This window comes from Vombatus ursinus, unplaced genomic scaffold, assembly GCF_900497805.2.
Source record: "Vombatus ursinus unplaced genomic scaffold, bare-nosed wombat genome assembly UNPS02014787.1, whole genome shotgun sequence".
Classification (NCBI taxonomy): domain Eukaryota; kingdom Metazoa; phylum Chordata; class Mammalia; order Diprotodontia; family Vombatidae; genus Vombatus; species Vombatus ursinus.
The window spans coordinates 4,201,867-4,221,717 of record NW_020954565.1 but is presented as its reverse complement, the minus strand read 5'-3'; the positions used below and the strand labels follow the sequence as shown (position 1 = coordinate 4,221,717).

Here is a 19,851-nt window from a genome sequence, read left to right as displayed (position 1 = left end):
TAGCTCGATATCAACTGCAGCAGTATTTACGGTTTTCAGACAGCTCTAATGCTTGGATAGTTTAACTGAAATCTTCCTCCCTAGAACTTCTACCACATGGGCCCTTGGGTGGGCTTTTTGGTCATCCCTCAGGATCCAAGGCTCTTCCACATGACAAGCCGAACCACTCTTCTTCTCATGAGGCCCTCTTCTAAATAGCTGAAGATCATTAACATGCCTAAACCCTGTCCTCCAACAAGTTTACTTTTCTGTCTGCTAAACATCCTCAGTTCTTCCATCTGATAATTATGTGGCATGGCATCCATTCTCTCATTATCCTGACACATTATTATGCGCATGTTTTCAGTCTGTTAGTATCCCTTCTAAAATGCAGCACCCAGAAAAGTACCACCCATGTACCATGACCAATGCAATATATGAAGGGACTATCTTGTCACTTGTTCTGAACACTGGACTTTTTATAAGTTTAGCCTAAAACTGTAATAGGGAGTTTTTTGTCCCCTCCTCAATCATATCTATATTGAGTCTGCAGTCAGTTAAAACCCACAGAATCTCAAGAGTTTGAAGGGACTGCAGAGATCCAAATCATATCAGAAGATAAATCTATACAAAATTTCTGGTAACAGGTGACCTGGGGTTCTGTCACTTCTAGCTGTGTGACCTTGAGAGAGTTACATCCCACCAATAAGTCTTAGTTTCCTTTTCCAAAGAAGAAGTTAACTCTGATGAAGCTGGATATAACAGGAAAAATGCTAGACTTAAAACCATAAGATCCAGATGTGAGTCCTGGCTCCAGCAACTGACAGCTGTTTTGTGACCTTGAACACGTCATTCAATCTTTCTAGGCCTTGATTCCCCCTTCTGTAAAATGGAAGTAAGAATATACTCTCTGCCTAGACGATCGAATCTTAAAGAAATAGAAGCTCTTGCTATCATTATTATTATTATTATCATCATCATCATCATCATCATCATCATCATTTGGATTTTCTGGATAGCTGTCACATAATTACAAAATTTCAAACACACACACCTGGAGGGAAAAAATCTCCCTTACAACATAAATAAGTAGTCATACAATCTTTTCTTAAAGACAACCAGTGAGAGATAATCCACTAGCTCCTGTGTCATCCCATTATACTTTCAGGAAGCTCTAAGTGTCAAGAAGTTTTTCTTTAGCCCAATCCTAAATTTGTCTCCTTTACAACTCCCTCTTTCCCCCCTTTGCTCCTCTATCTGCCACTTCTGAAATTAAAAGTAAGCAATATCACTGGATTTGACATCAAGAGAGCTAGGTTCACATCCTGACCCAGCCACTTGTTAACCAGCGAAATCTTGGGCAATTCACTTAAGCTCTCTAGGTCTCAGTTTCTCCATCTGTAAAATGAGGAGGGAGGATGGATTTTATGACCTCAGAGGTACCTTAAAGCTCTAAATCTATGTACGGTATCATGATCCTAAACCTACTCATTTTTCCACATGACAGCCATTCCAGTACTTGAAAACAGTAATCAAAAGAGAACAAGATTAGAAACTAAAAGAGCTCAGCCCATCTAGTCTAGCCATTTCATTTTACAAATGAGAAAGGTCTAGTCTTTTTTACAAGGAATGTTGTTCCCTTCATGATGATTCTGCATGTTAATTATCTCAACTCAAGTTAAATTTAGTTCATCATTCCAGCCCATTGATATCATTCTGCATCCTGAGTCTGTCAACCAATGTATTTGGCTATCCCTCTAAGTTTTCTATTATCCATAAATTTGATAAGCATGTAACTGATAAAAAGGTTGAACAGAATAAGGTCTAGAGGAGAACTTAGAGATTAGAGAACAGATGCACAAAGAGGTCACAAATCCCATCAAAAGAAGAGACTTCTGACTTCATCAAAGTCACAAACTATGGAAGGGTCAAGGTTCAAACCTTGATCTCTCTGGGTCCTTACTGGCAAATAAGTCCTGCTTTAGCACAGCTTAAATTTTATACTTTCAAAAATGTGTTTTATGTTAAATCCGGCTGAATAGCAATTCTATTTGCATATAAGATAATCTTGTATATCTGATCTCTGTTTTGTGAGTTTCAGCTGGATCTATTATTATACTGATATTTGTATAGTTGTTTTAGTCTTCAAAGCCATTTATTTATTTAATCTCAGTCAATCCTAAGAGGGTCAAGGCGGATATTATCCCAACCATTTACCCATGCTGGTATATTTCCTCCTTCCTTTCCTCAGCCACTCTCCAACTTCCAACTGTACTCACACCTTCCATCTATTCTCTATCTTATAGCCACTTTATTTGCATCTTGTCTCCCTCATTATAATGTAACCTTCTTGAGGATAAGGATGTCCTCTCACCTTTCACTATATTCCCAACACTTAATATAGTACCTAGCATATAGTAAGCATTTAATAAATACTTGTCAATAATATAGAAATGTTTTACATAATTGTACATGTATAGCATACATGTATAGCGTATATCTGATTGCTTACTGTATCAGGGTGGGGGGAGGGGAGAGAGGGATAGAATCTGGAACTCAAAACTTGAAATAAAAATGTTTTTGAAATTGGAAATAAGTAAATACCTGTCAAGTTTTTTTTATTCTTTGTTATCAGGGATAGTTACATGGAGAGGGAAAGGGATAGGAATATATTCAGAAATTAATCTAATATTAAAAAAAGTGATAGCCATTTTTTAAAATGAGTCAACTGGAGAAAGATTCATTAAAGACTCACTTTACACAAAGCTTTTCAGATATATGTAAATAATATTCAAATAGGGCATTATGCTAGGCTTCTTTCATAAGACCAGAAGGTTTTGTGAATCTCTTAAAAAATTAGAACCTTTCCTTATCTGAAGGAGTCCCAACCCCTACTGTATTATTACAGCAAGGTCTAAGGATTCTGGTGGTAAATAGGCAAATTTAAATGTACCTACCATACTTTCTTGGAAGGAATTCCTAGAAATGCCTCATGGAAATCAAGAGTTCTCTGAAACATGGTGGAAAACTTACTCCATTAAACAAAGTGAATAACTGTGGGAAAGATAGATGGGGCAAAGGGGAGATGAACTGATCTTGATGTCAGCCTCACCAGTCTTTGGAACCCAGACACTAACTCAATCAATTAACCAACAATCATTTATTAAGCACCTACTATGTGACAGACCTGTGCAAGGCAGTGGAGATAACAAAGACAAAAATGTGAAATAACTCCTATTTTTAAGGACCTTATGAATGATTCTATCAGTAGCTTACATTAGACTCAGGGGAAGGATCTCCAAGCAGAGACACTTTCTCCTCTCTTCCCAAGAAAGGACATCTCTAAAAACTAGACTAAAGCAAGATAAAGCCTTGAATAGGAGACCAAGGACAACATGCTAATCACAAACCATCACTAAAACCCAGGAGGAAAGAGCAGATCATCTATGTGTGGTTCAAACCCTGACACTATGACAGGCTTCCTATCATATAAGCAAAGTATCAATTATCCAAATTCAAATGAGTAGTAATTACAAATGTAAAATCAAAAGCAAGCATTGTGCTTGGTTTAGATTAACTCAACCTACCACCATCTCACTAACTCAACTGACAACAGGCAGAATTGCATCTGGTTTTAAAGGGGGGAAAAACAAGCTAATGGAACGCTAAAACCAGAACACTGTCCTTAAAGTGCAAACTCTACCTACGCTATTCTCCTCGTACAGACGAGGAAACTAACGCTCAGAGAAGTTAAAAAGGTTTACCTAGGGTTACACAGATAACTAGTAGCTGAGCTGGAATTAGGCCTGTGTCCCAGGCCAGTCCTTACGTTGTCTGTTGAGCAATAACCACAACAGAAAAATGTGAAGTGGGTTTTGATACAAGAAAACTTAATGTAACCACAAAACACATAGAAAAAGACCAAAGAGGGGGTGGGAGAACTGGAAATGGAGAGATGGTGAGCAGAGATTGCTCTTATTTCCTTTGCATTCTAAGCCATCAGTTCTTAAGAGTTAAACAGGCTGAGACCCTCCAGCAGTTTCCTACTATTCCAGCTTACACTCTAGGGCCTTCTTCCTTAGGGCTTTCAGCTTGATGTGACAGCGTTTAATTGCAGGTTGTGGTTCTCCCTTCCCTCAGCCTACTCCAGGGGTGGGGAATCTGTGGCCTCGAGGCCACACATGACCCTCTGGATCCTCAAGTGAGGCCCTTTGATTGATTCCAAACTTCACAGAACAAATTTGTTCAAATTTGTCAAAGGGCTGCAGGTTCCCCAAGCCTGGTCTACTCAAAATCACTCCCTAAAAAGGTCCTATACCAACAGTGGGCCTCCAGTCTAAAGCAAAGTATAAACTAATATCCAAAGGATAATGACAGAGTAGCTCTTTTCCTACTGCCATTAAACCAAGGCTTCACAAAAGATGGCTCCAGGTCACATGACCCCCTAACCATTTTAATCACAAAATCCTCACCAAAGAAAGGCAGTGTCACCTAATGGAAAAAGACCAGAACTGGGAAGATGGGTTCAAGCTCCACCTCTTACACACATAGGCTATGGGACCCTTAGAAGATAATTAATTTCCAGGTGCTCTAAGGAAATACTCTGAGCCACTAAATTGCAGGGAAGGTCCCAACCCGCACTCCTCCCCGAAAAGTTGCCTATATGAATTAACAGGATCAATAAAAAGAGGCCAAAAACAAAGCAGTTAAATACAAGGTAGTTTTAAGGGAGAGCACCAACAGCTGAAGGGCTGAGTACAGGCTTCATGAAGAAGTGGGGCTTAAGACACATCCTGAAGGAAGAGAGGGATGCATTCCAGGCACGAGGGACAGTCAGTAGAAAGGCACAGGAATCATGCTACATATTTCTTGACAGAGAAGGGATGGATATTGACACAGATATACATACATATATGTGTGTGTACATGTATTGATGTGTATCTAGATATTTGGACATGCCATGATCAAGTCAGGAATTTGTTTCATTTAATTACGCATATTTGCTATGAGGGTTTTGTTTTTTCTTTTTTTCTAATGGGGAAAGTAAGAAGGGAAAGAATGAAAAAAATTAAATTTAATTTTATAAAAAAAAGACACAAAGACAAGGGAAGAAGTAAAGACAAGGCTAGTTAAAGTATTTTGATTTCTGATTCATTTCTTTCCTTCCTCAAAGACAGCTGCCTCAAACACTGCCAGTGTAGGAGTACCCAAGTGCACCCACAGTGACCCATCCAGAGATCATCATTACCCTAGGGTGAGCTGTGCAAACATAGGAGTTAGAGGGATATTCACTAGCCACCACTTATGTACCCTGATAGTAACCACATATGATCCCTGAAATACTTTGTCTACTACTTTGAGGTCTCTCTTTGAACTCTTCTGCATATCCTTCAAGATCCTTCCACCGATGATCAATGACCCTAATGTAAGTCTTAATCTAAGGTTGAGAACCACTGGCAACATGCCACCTTTATTTTGTCCTCTTTCTTTGAAAACTAACATTCACTGTGCCCCTAAATTTTAGGGCTGGCTCCTAGATCAAAATCAAATTTGTCAAGTCCTGCTTTAAAGCAACATATACAGTACATGGACATCACATACACATACCACATATCCTTATCCTTATCCTCATAATAGCTGTCATGAACGTAGAAAAATAGTCTACAAATCACCAGACCAGAAAACGATTTTTAGTCTTTCTAAAATATTTGCTAAAACCTAAAAAAAAATTAGAGACAATTCGAAATTTAATCAATCTCTCTTTCTCTCTCTCTCTCTCTCTCTCTCTCTCTCTCTCTCTCTCTCTCTCTCTCACACACACACACACACACACACACACACACACACGAGTAATCCTACCTAGATTAGGTTAGATTTGTGATTTCTACTCTTCTCAGTGCTCATGAACTCTTAAGAAAGCCATCAGCAAAAGAATACAGTTATGGCTGCCAGTTCTCAAAAGTCCTGAAAGACTTCTTGAATAGACTATTCTGGCTCTCTCCTACTGCTTTTTCTAAGACACCATTATCTCAGTGGAACACAAACTGCAAGCAGTTTTTCCAATGTGATCTCACTAGCTTCTAGAATAAAGTGCAGAGAGTATGTCACCTTACTACAATCCATGCTGGTTTCCAACCTTACTCCAAAACACCCTATAGTATTACATTTCACACACTATACCCATTGCCCAAGAGTTGAAGAGTGGGCCTTGTTTTATCCAACAGAAAGATAAGTTTTATGCACAAATGTATATACATGATAGTCATTCTTTTTTTTAAAAAAATCTACTTACCGCATAGGAACCTATTAAAAATGCTGCATTTGCTCGCTTTCGTTGATCAAAGCTGGTGTAATGCACTATTTTCTTTCTTGATAAACTGTATGACTGGACAGAGGAAAAAAAATGTTATTGTAACTATATAATCACAATATCTAAACATCAAAAGAACATATATGACCCAAAGACAAAATCTAAATTCCTCTCACATTTGCAAAGAATGCCTTGATTACCAGCTTTTGAACGTGGATATAATTATGAATAATGTTCATCCATGGGACATTCAGATTATATGCCTATTTTGTGAATCTACTCATTCACACTTTCCATAGCATACCTTCCCCCACATAGATAGTTATCATAATAATGAACATCTTACCATGAAAAATTATTAAATTATAGGAATTTATACTAGGCTGGAGGTAGTTTCATGTGACTCTTTTCTCCAAAATATTTCTAATTTAAAAATCACTCCTAATCCCTTTCTAATTCTACCCTTTCAAAATCAGTCAGTTTCACCTGTACCTTGTACATAGAAAACAGAACCAACACTTACTGTTGTATGTATTCAAGGCAGTAGATGCGACACAAAGATAAATAAAACACAGTCCCTACCCTCATGGGGCTTATAATCAAGAAGGGGACCTAAAACCAATACAGAAATAACTTTTTTTAAATATAGCATGTGCATCAGACATAAATAAGGAGAGGGAGAGGGAGAGGGAAAGGGAGAGGGAGAGATTGTTACCCAGGAGGGAACAGTAGAAAATATAGAAAAGGTTCAAACAGAAAGTTGAAACCTAACCTACTTTTTTCTCTTCAAAACTGCCATATGGCAGACAGATTACCAAGTCTAATCTTATTTTCTATCTACCATTCAGTGATGAATACTCTAGTCTTTTTATATTATCTACAAAGAAGCTGTTGGGAGGGGTAAAAATGAAACCTCAAAAAGAATATGCTGAATATACAACTTTATATAATATCCACATAAACCAAACAAAAGGTTGCTATGTTTATGCCTAAAATGAAGAATGTTGTTGGTTACCAATTAATTAAGAAGTATGACAAATCCCATAAATCTATTTTAATTCCATAAAGTCAAAGCATTAATTCAAACTCTTTTGAATATATAATTTAAATAGTGAAACCTGCTCACAGCAACCACTCTGAAATTTTAAAAATCAAAATGTATCCCTCCCATTGCTAATGTTCTCTTCAATCTCAAATTATTCTGTGTTGGCTATCTAGTTTACATATTATACTGCCCTCCCTATCACCTCAAAACAGCAAGAAATATGCCAAATGAAGAAGAAAAAGGTGGGAGAAGGAGGGAAAGGAAAAAAATTCTCTGAAGGAAAACAATAACAACAGCAGCAGCAGCAGAGACACCAAAGAAATAAGAAAACAATGTACTACAACTAAAATAAGTGCTAAGGTAGATCTGTTATACAGACAGTGTTTGCATCACAAAGGAGTACAAAACACTACACTAGACATATTAGGTGAAAAAAAGAAACATAAAAAGCTTGTACACAAGGAACAGCTTCTTCAAATAGATCAAGTATTGATTTGATGAAGTGATTCATTCATTACAATTACTGCAATCAGTGGTACACTGAACATAGTAGAGAAATAGTGGATAACAGGACATTTATTGCTGCCTTCCCACTGTCCCATCTATGGCAATTTTCTAACTGTAAGCTTTTATCACTATATGAAAATTAAAGCAAATATGGAATATGGCATATATACACTTCAAGGCACACAAGTTGAAATGAACATATATTAAATGCCTCCTACATTCAAGGCACTGTGGTAGACGCTAGAGATACAAAGACAAAAACAGTCGCTGTATTCAAGAAGTAGACATTCTACTTGGGGGAAGGGAGCCAACACGAATTAAATCAAGAATATCTATGAGAGATATTTCCCAATTCAAAAATGAAAGAGGGTAAAAAAAAGGAGAAATGGTGTTCTAGTCCTAACGACTCCTTCTGAAAAACAGACTATATGAAGTTAGTTGAAATAACCTGAATACTAACACACACCCACTAAACACAACAAATAGCCGAGATTGTCCATGGGTAACTTGATGGTGCCGTGCACAAAAGCATGCTGTGCTTGGCATTTGGAACAGCTTTGAAGCTCTGAAGACTGCGTATTATTTAAACATTCAACAACCAAAATGAAAGTTTGTGAAATCTTTTTCCCCATTAATAGCAAGGGATGCAATTAAAAGGAAAGCCAAAATTGCAAAAATCAAGTTTGAAATCTAATTTTAAGTCGAATATATCTTATACAATCTGTTATAAAAACTGTTTGCCATGCTGAAAATGCAACCTTAAAGTCATTTAGAGTATTTTGTTTATTGTTAAACTGTGTCAAACTTTTTGAGCAAAAGAAACCCAAAATGCTGCCTGTATGTAAAATCTATTTATTCTTTATTAAGAAAGAACAAGGTCTATTCACTCTCTTTAATGAGCAACATATGCCTTATCATGGTAGTAAGATGAAGTAGATCAAAGCACAAACATGAGGTGAAGTGTTATTCTCTTGCTGGAGGCTATGCTATACTAGGCAAAGAAATGGCAGCCACAGTGCAAACATTGGCCATCTCACTGCAAAAGCAATAAAGTGATTTACAGGGTTTCCTATTATCAGCGACGACCACTAAGTGTTTACCTCCAGCTTTCTCAGGATTGGGATATTCTTGAAAACATTCATTGGCTGCACAAAAAAAAAATATATGGTTTATGTTTTTATTCACAGCTATAAAATTGCAATAAGGCACATGATCTCACATTTTAATCCCCTTCAAAAAAGTCTCCACTTCCAACAGGTGAACAATTGAACCCAAGAATTATATCAAGTTTCTATAATGAACCAATGAAATGGTTCCTAACCTGGTTCCACGAACTTTGTTTTGTAAATATTTTAATACTTGTACTTTGTTTTGGTAAGGCACTTAGGGTTAAGTGACTTGCCCAGAGTTACACAGCTTGAAAGTGTTATGTGTCTGAGGCCGAATTTGAACTCAGGTCCTCTTGACTCCAGGGCTGGTGCTCGATCCACTACACCACCGAGCTGCCTCTAATACTTGTATTTTCAATATCATTGGTTTCCTATTTTATTTTATGCATTTAAAAACCTTATTCAGAGAAGGGTTTCATGGGCTTCACCAGTCTACAAAAGGGTCCGACTGGTTAGACCCTGATCTAACATAGTTTTAAAGCTACGATGGCACAAGCAAGTTGTTTATGCTTGTTATTTGATCAGGATGATAAAAAGATAAATGTCAAGGTTCTAGACCTCTGTGCAACATGCATTACCATTTATTTTAAACTGCATAAACTTCCACCAGAATATAAACTTCAGAATGAGTGCATCTGAATAGAAAACAAAGGTATGAGGAGTAATAGGTACGCAGAAAAAGGAACAGGAGCCATTCACTACATAGGAGTTCTAGAAAACATCCAGATTAGACTAAAATTATATACAAATCTGCTTACTGACTTTATGACACCCTCATTTTTCCTAAAATTGCCCTATAGCAAGCACTGTATTTATTCCTGCAAACACATATTAGGCACCAGATTTTGTGAGAAAAATGTGCATAAGAAAATATTGAATACTTCAAGATAACTATAGATAGGGGTGTGCTGGGACCAGCTCTAAAAACTTATGATTAGGGGCAGCTAGGTGGCGCAGTGGATAGAGCACCAGCCCTGAAGTCAGGAGGACCTGAAGTTCAAATCCAGCCTCAGACCAAACACTTGACACTTACTAGCTGTGTGACCCTGGGCAAGTCACTTGACCAACCAATTCCCTAAAAAATAATTTTTTAAATTAAAAAAAAAAACTTGTGATTAAATTTTCATTGTGAATATTTGTTTACTAAGGAAATCAATCGGCAAACACTACGAATCAGGGGGTTCACAGATTACCCAGAGCACAGACTTAATAAAGTGATGGAGAAAATGTGAACAATGCAGACTAAACTTAAAAGTGTCATGCATATTTTTTCCAGCATTCCCCTGAGTACAGTCATTAAAAAACCAGCACTGGGGATCACTGTACTCAATGATACTCCACCTTCCCACAGAAAGTTATTTCCTTCAGGGAGTTTCATTTAATTTTCCACTCAACCTATGGCTCTGTTGTAAGGAAAATTAAAAATAAACAGACCCAATCACATTCTGCTTATGTCAAATTCTAAATATTAACCATGTGTGGGACATCCCAACTCCCCTGCCTCATCTTGACACGGCAGGGATGACTCTGGGTTTTTGGAAAGCTAAGTCAGCAGAATACAGTTCTAGAAAGACTTTGAGTACAGGTCTGTAAGGCCTATTGATGAGATACAGCCTAATGAAATTCAAACAAACTCATCACCAGAAAGTGGGTACGCTGAGGCAGAGAGGGGTTTCAAGCTGTATGAGAGGAGGGAACACTTCAACAGATCTTTGAAAGTATTGGGGGAGGGACAGGTTTTTCTTCCCAAGTAGGTCTGAAGAGATTATTTTAAATAATAAGTTTTTTAAATAGAATATTTTAATTCTCCTTTGGAAAGCCCTCTAACCCTATTCTCTCAACAGCTGATGGCATTTTCCTTTAAGTGACATTAATAGTTCCTCAAACTGTGAATGACTGTCAAAATATGCCATCCTCCAACATCAACCTTTCAGGTAAAATCATTGGGAAAGCAATAAAATGGGACCACCACTCCACAAAGACCTTTCTGCAATTTACAATCACAAGGAGGTAGCTTAGAAATAAGCATGGGTTTGAGAATTTTTCCATTATGATCAACCGCCCATTAGAATCAAGATCACTCTGCACAGAATGCTTACTACCTGACAAATCAATACGTAACTACCACAAAACAAGCGGCTCCGCAATTCAGACTTTGGGGAAAAAAACAATTACTCTGATGGTAACTACAAAGGCCATCTCTCTGCAGGGAAGTGGAATACATATATTGCAGTCTTACTAAAAGCAAAAGGAATCTCATCAGAAAACTATTATTTATCACAAGATGCTTACAAAGTAAAAATTCATTTTTGTAGGAAACTCTTTCACAAGCAACTTCTCAGTAACTTATAATCTTAGAGAGATGCCTGGGGTACTAAGAGATTAAGTGACTTGGCCACAGTCTTTCAGCTCACAGCGGGTGGATTAGAGTCAGACTAATTCACAGTCTAAGCCCAGGCAATTCCTGTCTCCGAGGGCCACCAGTAAATACAATGCTGACTCTCATCAAAACACATTAGGAAAACTTTGTGCAGTCACATTACAACAAGCAATTCAGAAAAACACGCCTATGGCAACATGACCTGAATCTTAAGAAAGGGTTGCTAGGTTTCTATGCCTAACATGTGTTTGGCCAGAATAGCACAAAATCACTACATTAGGAATTCATGGTATATTTTTAAAATTAACCTTGGAATAATACAAAGGTCAGAGGCATTGATCCAATGTTAGCCTCACATTTAATAAACCCACATCAAGTTAAATCTAAACCATAGCTAGAAGGATTTCAGCTAGACCTCAGGAATATTTCCAGATAATTAAGAGACAATGAAAGAAATTGTTACAAGAAGCTGTTATCCTGTCTTGGCATGTTTTTAGAAATCACTAAGATGAGTGAGATAGAGATATGAAGCAGATTGTCTAATTCATAAATGTTGCAATGAATAGAGAGCACTGGCCCTGGAGTCAGGAGGACCTGGGTTCAAATCCAGCCGTAGACATTTAACTAGCTACGTGACCCTGGCCAAGTCACCTAACCCTGTATTTGCCTCAGTTTTTTATCTGTAAAATGTGCTGGAGAAAGGAATGGCAAACCATTCCAGTATCTCTGCCAAGAAAACCCCAAATGGGGTCACAGAGAGTCAGGCACAACTGAAATGACTCAACAACAAAGCTGTCCTCAGAACCCTGCTCCACAGTGATCTTCACCTCTGAACAGTCCACTAGTACTAAGTGTCTGTCTGTACAATTATAGGGCCATCATTCATATGCTCTGGAACAGCCTGCTCTAGTTATGTCCTTACTCTTGTAAAAAAATTCTTTAAAGTTTACAAAGTGCTTCTTCACATATTCCTTATTTGATCCTCAGTATGACTCCGTGAGGGAAGAACTATGGATGTAATTAACCCCATTTTACAACTGGGAAAACCAATTCTCAGAGAGATTTAGCGACTTGTCCCCAACCAGTGAAGCATCAGAGACCAGACCTTGAACCCTAGCCTCATATAACTCAAAGTACAGTGTTCCTTCCAATATACCATCCTATCTGCCCTGTTATTTAACTTTTCACATACGTATTTTAAAAAGTCTCTTCAAAACATTTGACACTTACTAGCTGTGTGACCCTAGGCAAGTCACTTAACCCCAATTGCCTACAAAAAAAGTCTCTTCAACTAGATAGCAAGCTTCTTGATAGCATATGTCTAAACCACATGCCTCATGCTTATAACAAGTTAGGGCTGGGAAGGATCTTAGAGAAAGAAAAGTACAACTCTCTCATTCTACAAACTAAGAAACGGAGGGACATTTCATAAAGTGGCCATGATCCTAAAATGGCTAAGTAGAAATGCCAGGACTATAACCCAGAGCTCTCTCTCCGATCCTAAGCGGTATCTCCTTTCTATTCTTCCACAGCACCTAAAATAGTTCCTTGCACAAAGGAGGTACCCAATGACTATTTGTTGGCTGATTCCACACTTTTATCCATTAAAGAAACTCCATCTCTCTGAAGACAGTCATTCTTTTACCTCTTTAAGAGTTTTGTATTTCAGTTCTTTCCCATTTTAGTTATGTTAAAAACAAAAACCCATGAGATTTGTTCTCTATGAGAATCACAGAATTTCAGAGTGGAAAGGAATCTTAGTGGTATCCCTCCAAATAAAAGAGAAAGAGAAGTAAGCCTTGGCTGCCAGAGCAGATGAGGTATTTGGCAACAGTGACAGATGGGCACCTGAGTGTTTTCTGAGTGGTGCTTTGTTATGTTTCTGAGGTGATGCTTTTACCTTTTTTGCGTTTCTGTTTTTCCTCTTGGTTGAAGGGAGGAGGAGGGAAAAAGTTAGATAGTATAAAGTGACAGCATAAAGTGGAAATGTAGGCAAATACCTATACAATTGTGCTCATGATAAAACAGAAGGCTTCCTGATCAGTGGAGACACTCTAAAATTACAGAATAATTGAACTAATGTGTTCAATTCACAGTTGTCGGATGGGCCAGTCTAGCATGGGAAATGATCTTTGGTGGAAGACACTCTTCTTTCAGGACAGTGGTGAAGAAACCCAGTGTGGCTCTTGGCTTGGAGACGAAAACTGGGCCAGCAAAGCCTAAACCATCATAGATCAAGAAATGTGGCCTAACACTTGATACTTTTCTTTTGCATGAACTTTTAACTACCTCATTCTGACAGATTGCTTCTGATTCAACATGTTCTTTTTTCCCTGGTGAATTAAACTCTTGAGAGCCCATCCTTACGATCTTTTCACTGCGACAAACCAGGGTATGAAGGGAAAGTGAGGGCAGATACCAGACAAGGGCAACCAGTTACAGTGGGGGGAGCAAAGGTACAATATCCTTAAACTGGAATTTAGTGCCAAGGAAAGGTTTAGTGAGTGACAAATGTCCCCCAGTCAAATGCCAAAGTCCCTGGTTTGGCTTCAAGGAATAGCTAAAATACCTAGGAAGCTTATGTGGATCAGCAAGTCCTATGGCCTGAGGCTAGATTTCTCACAATTCAGTTAACAGCTACAACTCTACTAAAACCTAATAATCATTCCAAATTCATGAAACAAATATTTACTGAGCAGCTAGGCTGCCCAGTGGACAGAGTGTTGAACTTAGAGTCTAAAAGATCTGAGTTCAAATCCTGCCTCAAACACTTACTAGCTGTGTGACCCCTGGCAAGTCACTTAACTTCTTAGCCTCAGTTTCTTTATCTGTAAAGTGGACATAATAATAAAACCTACCTCACAGAGCTTGTTGTGAGGATCAAAATGAGACAATACCTGTAAAGCTCTTTGCAAACCTTAAATCCTATAGCACTGCTCGCTATTATGACTAAGTGCTTCCTATATGCAAGACACTATAAGGGAATACCAAGACGAAGAGGAAAAGGACACTGTCCTCAATGACAATAATCTATTAAGGAGCTTTCAATAACTTGTGTGTTTTAATATGAGGCAGTAAAAGGAATAACAAAAATTCACATTTAACATTTTCCTTTAGGATTTACAATGAGCTTTTCCTCACAACAATCCCATAAAGTAGGTATTATTATCCCCATTTTTTTAAACACAGGAGAACACTGAGGCTCTATGTGGTTAGTACCCTGTCCAAGGCCACAAAGCTAAAGTTTTGGAGCTGGGATTCAAGATTTGGGTCTCGCTTTCATCATTTGTAAAATAATGAGTTTGATCTCTCCAGTCCTGGCTCAAAATCTACAAACTTATGATCCCTTATTCTATTCCCCCCCCCAAAAAAAAAACAAAGAAAAAATCAAGTGAGGCGTGGGCATTAAGAGGGGGAAATTACTACCACTTGATAGAGGGAAAGGAAGTAGCAAAGGACAGAAAAGGCAGCATTTTGGTAGACACCATTTTCAAAGGACAGAAATGGGCTCTCCAAACAGAAGAAAGAAACCATATAATCAAAGACGAGAAGTCAGAAATATTCTGGTTAAGTAGTCCCTTTTTGGAGTGTAGCCTGGAGAAACAGATTAGCAACCTCTCTTCAAGAGGCATAAATGCCACCATAATGAGGTCAGACTTTAACTGTAAGACAATGGAAAGCCAATGAAGGTTTGGGGGGCAGAAGAGTAGTCTCATCAAAGCTGCTCTTTAGGAGGCCTGATCAATAAGATGGCCTGGAAGGAACAAAAATTCTGGGAAAAGTTACAACTGAAAATTGGCTAAAACCGCAGTCTTTATGTACTCATAACACAACTGTGCAGTGGGGAATGCATTAAGCTTTAAAATGGTCATTACTCAACAGGTCTGCTCTTTTGTATTAGGTTTGAGTTTTAAATGTAAATATATTGCCAGATTTTTCTAAACAGTGACCTCCTCCCTCTTTGGTCACTCATATAAAATAGGCTTAGTTCCCAGACTGTTATTGTTAACAGCCACTTTACACCAAATGCATTAAAAAATAACATCAGAAAGGCCAAAAATTTACTTAATCCCCAAAAGAAAGAACAAGCTTCAATTATTTATGAATTACCCCTTTCCCCATTAATTCAACCATTAAAAAACACACTTTACATAAAAATGGTCTTTGAAGAATGAATATCTCAAGTATATATTTTGAACTATAATTTGCCTCAGCAGAAAGCTAAAAGGTATTAAGAGTTCTTTGAAAACTATAACTCTTGTTTGAATGATGGATAAATGCCTAGTATGTATGTTTCCAAGTCACATTACATGTTGAAAATCATTTCCACCAAAGGTAGATAATAACAGATTTAATAATACATTAGCATCAGCTACAATAGCTCCCTTCCACTGTATTTCACTTCTTTAAAAGTGCAGCAGTAGCAGAGAAGGAATGAGACTACATGAGCTGAACCTTGTATATGTACATTGTTAGGAGCTGTCACTGTAATGAATGTTTTTGCTTAAATATTTCTATTTGTCAATTTGGAGGGAAGAGTTGTGCCATTCTAGAAAAGATTAGGATGTAAACACTGAAGGCATTAATAAAATGAATTTTTAGAGTAATGATTAACAGTCGGTGCATTTACTATTATATGGTAAATGTTCGACCTTAACCAGCCCATCATTTCTTCCTAACACACTGGTCAACTGCAGTCATTCATATCAACAAATATGTATTAAGTGTCTTTTATGTTTAAGAGAATGTGCTGATTCACTAATAGCCAACAGAGAATGTGAACTGCAGAGGTATAATTCAATAACAAAATTAATAAATTTAATTAATAAAATTTAATTAATAAATTTTGCTCTCAGAATTGAAATTATTGTTAATTTTGACTTATCTGTATTTAATTAGCATTAAGTATCAATTAACTGAGAAATCTGAAGTAGAAAAGATGAATTAAATATTTTTCTGTATTAAGAAACAAAACCTTTTTTTTATTTTCTGCTTTTAAAAAAGACAAAAAGGTAAAAGAACCACAATATCTAAGAATGTAGGTATAATATCCTTCACATGAATGTAGAATGTTAAAGAAAATAAAATCCATATATCTATATAATAGAAATAAAAACAGAGATTCAATATTATACACATCTAAATATGACACTTCTGGCCCTGATAGACACAAAAGGTAAAACAATCCTAACAAAATCACTGCTAGCTTATTCAACATATCATGATTTATATACATATATTTAAATGGGTGTGGGTACTTATATACATATGTCCAGTGTATGTACACAGAGCACTTTAAAGTACAACCAAAGTTAGATCTTGATTAAACAAAACAAAGTTTATTTCTAGAGAGTGGTTGCCATGTAATCATGGATCATATCACCGGGTAACAATGTTCCAGGATAGACATAAAGGTTTCAGGAAGATTATCCTAGTTGGGAATTTGAGAGACACTCATTAATGAAAACCTAAGAGGATTTGCCCTTTATTTCTCAGCTCACTACTCCAGTGACTTCACTCAGTTCATATTTCAATCCAACCTAAAAAGTAAAAGAAGTGAACATGTCCTTTGTGGTGAACTCAAGAGGATCAGTTTCAGCTGGTGAATGGGTAGACAAGTGTCCACACAAACTCCCAGAGTTTAAGGATAACACAACAAAATGGTCTATACAGAGCAAACTCTTGGTCAAAATCAAGTGTATCAAGCTTTGTAAGTTCTCTTACCAAAACAAACTCACCTTTAGTTTCTTGTTAAGTTTACAGCAATATCTGTACACCATTGCCAAGTTCAGAGGTCCAAAATCTGCATAGAAACTGTTAAAAAAAAAAAACATGATTTAGTAGAGCTATAAATTTCATGTAACATTTCTGAATTTTAACTTTATATTACTAAAGTAAATTAGTAGTGAAGTTTCCGTTTTCCAGATTAACAGGAGACAGTATGGGAACAAATAAAAATCTTAGTTAATCCAAATACCTCAGTTTATCAAATCACTTCAGCTTCTCATCCCACAACCACCTTAAATATCACCAAAACCTGTTTGCAGAAAGCAAAACTGACCAATATGAGGTGTCAACTTTTATTTCTCTGGATGCTCAACAAGGAGGAAATACAAATGAGCCAAGAAAGGAAAAGAGAGACAGGCGCCTGAAGATACAGGAAAGAAAAAAGATATGGTCTACAAAAACAATAAGGACACCCTCAATAATCTTCTAAGTGACCGAATTACCATTTGGATCTAATGTGGCCAAACAGAGATCTGGACTGACCATAGCACCATATCAAAGTTAAATAGAAATGGATCCCTGCCAGCAGCATGTTAACTTGGAAAAACACAAACTAACATTATCTATGTTCTATTACATTTTTATGTGTTTTTGTTAAACATTTCCCAATCACATTTTAATCTGGTTCAGACCTTTGCCGTGGGGCCCTGGCTTGTAGTTGAACACCTCTGGACCACAGTTACACATTCCCTTTTATTGAGGATCAAATGAGATAATGCATGAAAAGCACTTAGCACTGTGCCTGGTACACAGTAAGCACTTAATAAATGTTTATTTGCTGATTTTTTAAAAAAGCATCGTACAGACTTTGAGGCATTATAAGTATCTATATGGCTAATATTAGAACTAATAAAAGAATTTCAGGGATAATTTCAAGCCTTCTATCTAAAAATACATATTTTTTAATGTGCTATCTCAAAGTATCTAGTGTTCTGAAGAACAGTTAGTCCTTGAGAGGCAGCATAGGTGACCCAGAAAGAGCACTGACCTTTAAGTCCAAAAAGCTGATTTCAAGTCCAGCTCTAACTTCCTAATCGATCGATGACAAGAAAGTCACCTGAACCTGTCCAAACCCCTGATTTTACAGCTGAAAAAACTGAGGTCCACAATAATGAAAGTACTTTGACAGGTGACAAAGGAAGGAAGCAGCAGTCACAAATTAAAACCAGTCATCTAGCTCTAAATGTCAGGGCTCACATTTAGTCAGAGCTTCACTTCCTCTGGTGGCATTTAAAACTCATCATAAGGCGGTCTGGTCCCCTTTTGATCTTTACCCAGAATTCCTCTGCATGCTCTCTGTGGTCTCTGGCTTTTCCTCCCATACCACACTCTATTATCCTCTCAGCTCTGCGCCTTTGCATGGGCTCTTCCCCATTCCTAAAATACTCTCCCTTCTCACTTCCACTTTCTAGAATCCCTAACTTCCTTCAAAATTGTATTCGTTTACTTTTCCTGTCTTCCCCATCTGCTAGTGCCTTCCTCTCAAAGGTTATCTTGTAACTATCCTGTATGTAATTTTTATACTATATACCTTTTTTATGTATGTGTTTTTTCCTTATCAGAATATAAATTCCTTGAGGGCAGGGGGTCTTGTTGCTTTTTCTTAGCACAGAGTCTGGTATATATACTAAGTCATAAATGCTTAGTGATCCACTGATTTTATAGAGAGGGATATGTATACGTGCACTAACTATTTCACAGGTTTATCAGAAAAGAGCTTTGCAAATCACAAAGCATTATATGAGTGTTACTAAATAATACTACTGCTACTTATACCTCCTCACTATCTACTGTCTTACCAACCCCTAGCAAGCAAACTAGTTTCCACCATCAGCACTCAACTGAAACCACTATCTTCCAAGTCATAAATAACATTCAAATCACCAAATCAAACTTTTCTCAGTGTTCATTCCCAAACTCTCTGCAATAGGTGACATTGATGATCGTCCTCTGAAACTCTTCCTTCTGAATGCCTTCCATTTTCTCCTCAAAATACCTAAGGGAAATTTCTTTGACATCTGACCCCAATGCTCAGTCCCCAGATATTCTGCTCTTCATATTCTTCCCCAGAGAATCCCCTACAGTGAAGTCCCAAACTACATGATCAACCCTAACCTAGATATGGGTTAGAATTTCTTCTGGATTAGAATCAAGGATTGTTATTATAAAATCAAAATCTTAGATGTGTCCTCAAAGACCATCTATTTTGATCCATACGAATGCTTTCTAAAATGCCTAACAAGTGGTTATAATTTTGCTTCTACTTAAAGACCTCCAGTAAGGGAGAACCTATTCTCTTGAGGAAGTTCATTCTACTTTCAGAGCCTTTTAACTATTAAGATGTCCTTATTCACATCTATCTGAAATCACCCTCTCTATAATTTCCACCTCTACTTCCTAGCTCTGCCCTCTGAGACCAGGCATAACAAGAAAGTCTAACTCCTCTTCTACATGAGACTTTTAAACACAAATTAATATGCTTTAAGCTGCACTAAGACTTTTGGGACACCCTATACTTTGAAGACTGCTATCATACCTATGCTTTCTGCAAACCTTCTCTTCTCCAGTCTAAACTTGCCCCATTCCAGACTTCTTCACTTCCAACTACCTCCATGTCCACTGTCACGTGAAACTCAAAAAGTCTAAAACCAAACTTGGCATCTCCCTCCCCCCC

At 37.4% G+C, this 19,851-nt stretch overlaps 1 protein-coding gene across 5 annotated transcripts in view; it reads right to left on the bottom strand.

Moving 5' to 3' along the window:
• Positions 1 to 19,851, bottom strand: part of CDC14A (cell division cycle 14A) — a 291,416-nt gene that overhangs the window by 234,107 nt on the left and 37,458 nt on the right. For all 5 annotated transcript variants that reach the window (XM_027868272.1, XM_027868267.1, XM_027868271.1 and 2 more), the window contains exons 3-4: positions 17,129 to 17,204; positions 6,272 to 6,364 (exon numbers count right to left, since the gene is read on the bottom strand). In XM_027868272.1, the coding sequence (XP_027724073.1) occupies positions 6,272 to 6,364; positions 17,129 to 17,204 (169 nt within the window). The remainder of the gene's footprint in view (positions 1 to 6,271; positions 6,365 to 17,128; positions 17,205 to 19,851) is intronic.